The sequence below is a fragment of the Physella acuta genome, unplaced genomic scaffold (assembly GCF_028476545.2).
Source record: "Physella acuta isolate Inbredline_101_S28 unplaced genomic scaffold, ASM2847654v3 ptg000657l, whole genome shotgun sequence".
Taxonomy (NCBI): Eukaryota; Metazoa; Mollusca; class Gastropoda; family Physidae; genus Physella; species Physella acuta.
In genome coordinates this window covers 1,312-10,000 of record NW_026732176.1, presented here as the reverse complement: position 1 = coordinate 10,000, position 8,689 = coordinate 1,312, and the positions used below count along the sequence as shown (strand labels likewise).

Genomic DNA, 8,689 nt, shown 5'->3' with positions numbered 1-8,689 from the left:
CTGTTTTAAAAAGTTGATTTCAAGAAAAAACATAATCATTATTCCCCCCCCCCATTCGTGTTCATGACACACGAGGAAGATGAAGTAGAGTTCACCTGTTTTAATGACCTGGACATACATGGAACTAGTGTGGTCAGCACCGAGTCCAGCCTCCTTAGTTTCCCTGACGTGAGTTCGGTACCCCTTAGAGCTGGGTGGACTCAGAAAAAATTATGTAATCTCTCGTTAAAAATTATGCTGATCGTCGTCTTTAGCCTCATGGTGACTTCTTACTTCATTAAAACAGAAACAATGTGTAACTGTTTGATTCTTCATGTCGTACTTGCCAACACGTCGTAATAAGAAACACAAATACCACTACGTTTCCAAATGAAACATTTTAAACCGAAACTTACTCTTTTAAATTTACCTTTCATCCCGACGGTCTATGGGGCAAGTGAAGTCGAGTTAACTTTTTTCTCTGAACTCGGCGTATGAAGGGATAGTGTGGTTATCACTATGGCCAGGCGCCTTTCAATTTTAAAGTAACTCCTTATTTTATTTTCTAGTATGTTGTTTGGTATCGCTTACTCCCCTTTATGTTTACTTACGACTAATATGAAATGAGATTTTAAGGAGAAACACCAAAATACAATACAATTACTCTTGTGTGAAACATAAACCCATGCATAATTATTTTTTTAAACAATTTAAGTAAATATTAAATTGAACAATATTTTAATTTGAAAGCAGATGGCTGTTAATTTAATTTATCACGCACTTTGATTACAAATTAATTAAAAAAAAAACAACAACCACAAATTGTGTAGCTATGTATCATAATGTGGTGTTCAGGTGTTATCAGTTTGCAAGTAATGCAGTTTTTTTTGTTACACCCAGTGTTTCTTTCAGACTTTTTCTCCGGGTGGGGGGGGGGGGGCACTGTTAAAAGTATATATTTTTCTATATAAATTCTACTGCGTACATCGTGGGAAGAACAACAAGAGTAGAGATGGGAGGTTGAGAGGCATGTTGGTTGAGTGGTTTGGAGGCTAGTAGGTTGGGAGGTTGGATGTTTGCAAGGTTTAGAGGTTGGATTGTTGAAGTTTGAAAGGGCTAGGAGGTTGGGATGTTGGATGTTTGCGAGGTTTAGAGGTTGGATTGTTGAAGTTTGAAAGGGCTAGGAGGGTGGGATGTTGGATGTTTGCGAGGTTCAGAGGTTGGATTGTTGAAGTTTGAAAGGGCTAGTAGGTTGGGATGTTGGATGTTTGCGAGGTTTAGAGGTTGGATTGTTGAAGTTTGAAAGGGCTAGTAGGTTGGGATGTTGGATGTTTGCGAGGTTTAGAGGTTGGATTGTTGAAGTTTGAAAGGGCTAGGAGGTTGGGATGTTGGATGTTTGCGAGGTTTAGAGGTTGGATTGTTGAAGTTTGAAAGGGCTAGTAGGTTGGGATGTTGGATGTTTGCGAGGTTTAGAGGTTGGATTGTTGAAGTTTGAAAGGGCTAGGAGGTTGGGATGTTGGATGTTTGCGAGGTTTAGAGGTTGGATTGTTGAAGTTTGAAAGGGCTAGTAGGTTGGGATGTTGGATGTTTGCGAGGTTTAGAGGTTGGATTGTTGAAGTTTGAAAGGGCTAGGAGGTTGGGATGTTGGATGTTTGCGAGGTTTAGAGGTTGGATTGTTGAAGTTTGAAAGGGCTAGTAGGTTGGGATGTTGGATGTTTGCGAGGTTTAGAGGTTGGATTGTTGAAGTTTGAAAGGGCTAGGAGGTTGGGATGTTGGATGTTTGCGAGGTTTAGAGGTTGGATTGTTGAAGTTTGAAAGGGCTAGTAGGTTGGGATGTTGGATGTTTGCGAGGTTTAGAAGTTGGATTGTTGAAGTTTGAAAGGGCTAGGAGGTTGGGATGTTGGATGTTTGCGAGGTTTAGAGGTTGGATTGTTGAAGTTTGAAAGGGCTAGTAGGTTGGGATGTTGGATGTTTGCGAGGTTTAGAGGTTGGATTGTTGAAGTTTGAAAGGGCTAGTAGGTTGGGATGTTGGATGTTTGCGAGGTTTAGAGGTTGGATTGTTGAAGTTTGAAAGGTTGGGATGTTTGGATGATAAGAGGATGGGTAACTGGTATGTTGGTTAATCAGCAAGACTTTGATTTTTATCATTGACTGAAGGATGTATTATGTTTTATTTTATATATATATATATATATATATATATATATATATATATATATATATATATATATATATATATATATATATATATATATATATTTAAAAGCCTTAATTTCTGCTTCCTTATGAGTGCCGACTGCACTTGTGGCCGTGACGTCACATCGAATCAAAAATATTCCCTGCATCTCTGACCATGTTAGTTCAGCCTCTCCTAACCCCTTCTCTACAGATGTCTTCCAGAAAATTCTCATCTTGTCTATCTTTCTCCCTCTTTTAATGGTTCTCACCCCAGTTCTAGCCACTTTGATATTTAAAAATTGTGAGGTTTAGAGCTTTTCATTATTTAAAAAAAACCTAAACTCTTCTTCAGTGACAAAAAGTAAAGATAACAGTTATTTCCCTTTCAGCTACGGAGTAGTAAGTTACAAAATATTAAGTAACTCAGTAGTTAAAATTTCGCCAATAAGATACTTTTATTTTTTCAACACATTCCATTTTTTTAAAAGTACAAAATTATTTTTTTTCTTAAAAACGTGATAAAATAAAATAAAATGAAAAAAAAAAAAAAAAGAAATAAAATAAAATAAAAATTTAAAATAAAAACAAAGGGACGCAACTAGAGTTCAACAGTACGCCGCGAGTTCTCTTGGTCTGCATAAATTGTAACAACAATCACACACCATGCCGGGAATTTCCGTTTCTCGTTTGTATCGGTTGCTGTTTATCCTGAATATACGCAGAAGCTCGTTCATTATATTGTCCGTTTCCTCCAGTGAATTGTCGAATGGCGATTCTAAAACTGGTCCGTCCTCTTCCGATGTTAAAGAATATTGGTCTGAATCTGTAGGGGAGACAACACAAAATTAAATTTTTGAAATATATTTTTTTCCTGATAATAACAGAATAGAGGTTGAGCTTCGATTTTAAAAATGGCATTGTAAGCTGAGATGCAAATATTAAAAGAAAAAAATTGGGGATTCTTTTTTACTTTTTTTGTGACGGCAATTAGTTAGAAACAAGGACAAGAGTGGACATAAATTAGGGAAAATTAAGGTGGAAAAGTTTAGTTGTTACAATGGAGAATTTGTAATCGTTGCCATGGTAATCTGATCTATGCAATTGGATTTTAGTTAAAATTTGATAACTTAATATTGAGGATTTTTTTTGAGGGGGATTGGGAGGGGGGGGGGGGATGGGGAGGGCTTCTTAATGTATCAGGGATTTAAAAGTAAAATAATAAAGTTCCCTTTCAAACCTGACGGTCTATAGGGCACGTGAAGTAGAGTTCACTTGTTTCGGTGACCTCGACATATGAAGAGATAGTGTGGTCAGCACTATTCCCAGCCGCCTTTACTTTCCCTAACGTGAGTCGGGTACCTATTAGAGTTGTGTGGACTCAGTGACGGTCTACTGACTTGAACCCGGATTCGAACTCGAGACTGAGACTTACGGGTTACTAGTCCAACTCTCTACCGCTAGACCACTCCATCAAGGATTTACTCCAAAAACATGATAAGAATTGCCCTTTATCATGCCTTGGGTAGTACGTTTTAATTTAAATGTTACATTTCTCCCAGCCACTTGACCTCACACATCAGGGGGGAAATATGACGTCACAATTAGAAAAATATGACGTCACACATTTGGGAAAATATTAGGTCACCAATCATCACTGCTATTTGATGTCACACAAGTCACCTGCTACATCTATGCTGATTCTCTCCACGTCACGCCGCTTTAAGCCACTCTGGTGTCACAGCGCTTCTTTTCACGTGACGTCACAAATTCCTACACATGACGTCACTCCCCAGTCATGACGTCACTCCCCCCCCCCCCCCCATTCCACGTGTATCCCATGAGCTAAAGACTTACTTCGTTTACTGACGTACGAGTCCCAGCTCTCGCGGTTGAGCTCTAGCTCGGCCAGGACAGCCAATGGAATGTTGTAGATGCGGTTGTTGTGCTCCAGCTGACCCGCTGACCGCCGGGGCCGGAACAGCGAGGTGTGGTGGTTCATCAGGAGGAAACACAGGTTGGAGTGGGCGCGGGATAGCTTCGAGCCGCAGAGTCCCCTGGGGAAAGTAAAGAATTAGTTTGGATTTGGGTTATTTTTTAGTGCTAGTGCCCATCAATGAACTTTCAAAACGTGTGGTACTTATGTGGTCTTGGGTTCATGGCTATTCACAATTTTTAAATTTTCACCCCCCCCCTCCCACCCCCACCTATTCCGAATGAACGTCGTAAATGAATGACCCCCATGGAAAGAGTAAGGGTTAGTGTTAAGACCGAGCTAATGGTTTAAGGGATTAGGCTCTTGTTAGGGTTAGGCTATGATTAGGAATTAGGCTATGGATAGGGGCAGAGGCGTCGCGAGGCGGGGTCGTGGGGTGCGGACCGCACCTGGTGACATCATTAGGGGGCGTGACACCAAGAGAAACAAATTGCAAGATATATAGAATAAATATGTTGTTTGCCAGTTAAATGAATGTTTAATTAGAGTTAAAAAGTAATTTATGTACATATTGACGATCCCGACAAGGGGGAGGGGGGTGACATCATGACGTAAACTTTTAAACTATAGAGAAAAAATTGCCACATCCAGCCGTATTAATAACTGACTATAGAAAAATATCATTAGTATTAAATGTGAGCACTTTAAAGCTTTTATCATCGGAGGGGGCGGGAGGGGGGGGGGGGACTGGCACCAACTGCAAAATTTACAGAGAAAAAAAAAGGGGAGGGGGAGGATGACACCATAAGGTGCCGCACCGGGTGACACCCAACTTAGCGACGCCACTGGATAGGGGTTAGACTAGATATAGATTTTACATTCAAGTTTAGGCTGTGGTTTGTGTTTTGGTCGGATTAGGTTTAGGTTACGGTTCACATTATGGTTTAGTCTAGGGTTAGGGTTTAGACTTACTGTGGGTGTGGCCTGGAATCTAAATTGCACGCGGCCCTTGTTGTCGTCTGCACCGCCTCCTGACCTTGCGTGAACCTGTTGCTCAGTGTGACCACAGCCAGCATCAAGGCCAGACATCTTGCCATGCTTGCATTCATGTCTGAAGTTCAAACAAACAATATCACTTAGTACATTAGTAGTACAACTCAAATGGTAAAAAAAAGTCAAGCTGTATCAAAGGCGTAGCGACCCTTCCCGGCGCCCGGGGACAAACTTTCGATTTACACCCCCCCCCCCCACCTCAAACTTTCAATTTGTTTTTCCAACCCATTTTGGCGCCCCCTAAAGTCGCCGCTCGGGACATATGTCCCCCCCCCCTCGCTACGCCTCTGAGCTGATTTCGAACATGGTAGTCCACGGGGGCCATATCAATCCAGCTTCTCTTTTCTCCATCTACAAGCATCCACAAGATAGCTTCTCCAGAATTAGGGTATTTTTTTTTTCCAAACAGTTATTCAAAAATGTTTAAAAGTAAAGTTCCCTTTTCGAACCTGATGGACAATGGGGTAAGTAAAGTCAGTGGCGTAGCGAGGTCGGGTGCCACCCGGTGCGGCACTTAATGGTGTCACCCCCCAGAGGCGTAGCGACCCTTCCCAGGGACAAACTTTCAATTTTCGATTTGCACCCCCCCCCTCAAACTTTCGATGTGCATCCCCTCAAACTTTTGATTTGTACCTCTTAAAAGAATATTTAACACTCGAATTAATCACTTAATTAAGTGGAATTATCATTTTCTGTATATATTTTACTATTTTTTGCCTTGGTGTCACCCCCCTAAATGGTGTCACCCGGTGCGGTCTGCACCCCCCGCCCGCCCCCTCGCTACGCCCCTGAGTGAAGTAGAGTTTACCAGTGTCTATAACCTCGGCATGTGAAGGGATTATGTGGACAGCACTATGCCCGGACAAAATCTATTATAACACACGGACTAAATGTATTATAACATATATCCCAATACTTCTTCATATCAGTTGCAAACGACACTGTAGGCCAGGGGTTCCCAACCCCGTGCCCGCGGCGCCATGGCGCCCGCCGAACGATTCGTATGTGCCCGCCTCTCACTATTCGACAGAGACAGAATTTTTTTCATAAACATTATTGAAAGGTTGAAGGGGATGGAAATCGAAAATTTGAGGGGGGTGCAAATCGAAAGTTTGAGGGGGGGGGGGTGCAAATCAAAAGTATGAGGGGGGGGTGCAAATCGAAAGTTTGAGGGGGGGAGGGTGCAAATCGGAAGTTTTGTACCCGGTGACGGGAAGGGTCGCTACGCCTCTGGATGGAGTTTGTCGACTTAAAATAGGTGGTGCCCGCCACCCTACCGATATTTTAGAATGTGCTCTAGAGTAAAAAAGGTTGGGAACCCCTGCTGTAGGCAGTGCGAAAGAACAACCGGAAAAAACAACAACAACAACGGTATAGCTCACGAAGCCCCGCTCGCATAAATCCTCCTACAGAATTTTAAACACTGACATAACATTACACGGGTAAATTAGGGGCTCTGTTAGATACATTATAAATCCGGTATTGCATGTCAACAAAACTAAATGAAAAGTGGCAGACAAATTGAGATGTCACTTTTAAAAATATACGACTTTTAAAACAAAGTAATTTTATTTTCTATGGTTATTTGATATGTACAGGATAAGTACTAATTAGACAATGCCTAACTAGTCGTTAATTAAATTTAAGGTGTGTACGGTTAAATTACAAAGATACGACTAAACGGATTAGATTATTACCTATTTGATATACCTGTCCCAAACAGCTGTTTTACTGACTCCACTGTGTCTACACACTGGGAGAGACTCCACAAGATTTACACACTACACATCTACTCGTGACTACTGCTCAGTTTGTTGCTAAAAAATTATATTTTATTTGTACGAGTCTCGGAAGCCTGACATTGCTTAAGTGCGCACTAACATTCATATGAAAAGACATTTAAAAAAAAGGTTTCAGCTTTGTTTTATGTAACGAAATCTTTGAAACTTTTATATATATATATATATATATATATATATATATATATATATATATATATATATATATATATATATATATATATATTGGTGGGTTTAATATAATTATGTTCTTTCTATAGAACAACCACATTACGAAACTCGACCGTCTGCGGTTGTAGGGTAGGTGCAGTAGGATGTTGCTGTAAGTGAAATATAGCCCGATCAGGATAAAATACGTGCTTGGTAAGTTGTCTTACCGGTTTTACACAGTCTATTCCTCTCCAGTCAGAAATAGAATTTAAAATCAGGGGAGATAACAACACTTAAAATAAAACTAAAGGAAAGGTAAATTAGGACGATGGAGTATATATATATATTTATATAAGTTAATGCCTTATTTTAATCCTAAGTTTATTCAGCGTGTGATGCTTATCACAGTACGGAGATGATTTAAAGCAATGCTTGCTTATTGAAGGCAGCGTATGTCATTTAGACAAATCAAAATACCAAAGCACGTTTTTAACTGTAAAAATTCAAATATTCTAGTAACCTTGTTTGTTAGTTACTTAAAACTCAACGCTATTTTAACGAGCAAGTTATTTGTATCTTTATTAAATCTTAATAACCTCATATTCAGACAAATCAAAATATCAAAAACTCATTTTTTTACATTTATAAAAATTCAAACTAACCTTGTTTGTTAATTACTTAAATGTTAAATATAACGTTATTTTAACAAGTAAATTAACTTTAAGTATCTAACTGCATATTTTTTTATTTTAACAAAATCAAACATACAAATTTGAGGTCCGCACATGATGAACAAATATAACTTAAACCAAAATGTTAACTTATGTTATTTTAGAAATAGAAATGTCAAAACTGTGTGCAAAAGCTGTATAAAAGCATTACAAAAATAGATTAATTTTTTTAAAATTAATAATAATTACTATGCTGCATTGTTAATTAAGTTGGTAGACAGACATACCTCGATATTGAAAAAAAAGAGTTAATTATAATAGGAGACAACTCCGGAAGAAAAACAAATGACAGCAATTAAATTATATCCCTTTAATAAATCTTTATCTTAGCTAAAACAAACCTGATGGACTGGAGACACAATCGAAAGATTAATGAACGTGGTTAATGTTTAAACATAATTAAGATTTAATTAATTCCGGCCATCAGAATCATCGGCGGCTGCAGAGTTTTAGTTTGCTTGGGAAATCACATTGGAAATCTTGTTTCAATGAATGGCTGTACTGGACAATTAGTTGATTGGAAGATGAGATCAAGGGGGGGGGGGGGTAGAAGAGCGGGTGGGCGGGAGGGAATGAGAATATAGAAGTTTCCTGGGGTCGACGTGGTCTGGTGGGAGAGTGTTTAAGTGCTAACCAAAAAATGCCCCGAGTTCGGACCCCCCGGGCAGATGAAGCTCGTTAACTGGGGGACACTGACCCATGCAGGAAAAAAATAACCCAAAAATCAAACAAATGCTGCCTCGTCGGATGATCTTGGTTGAATAAGGTTATTGAAACAAAAATTATGTCTGGAAAGAACACAGTTAATTTTTTTTTTGACAGACGTCAGAAGCAATATCTAATTTAAAATTTTCTTTTTATGCGGA

General features: G+C 39.4%; 1 protein-coding gene across 1 annotated transcript; it reads right to left on the bottom strand.

The window, feature by feature from the left end:
- Nucleotides 1-2,587: 2,587 nt before the first annotated feature.
- LOC131948673 (molluscan insulin-related peptide 7) lies at nucleotides 2,588-5,201 on the bottom strand (the record flags this gene model as incomplete). The annotated part of the gene is given in 3 exon segments (XM_059310313.1): nucleotides 2,588-2,980; nucleotides 4,012-4,211; nucleotides 5,063-5,201. Coding segments are annotated over 3 exon segments (555 nt in total). The 3' UTR covers nucleotides 2,588-2,762.
- Between the last annotated feature and the right edge of the window lie 3,488 nt (nucleotides 5,202-8,689).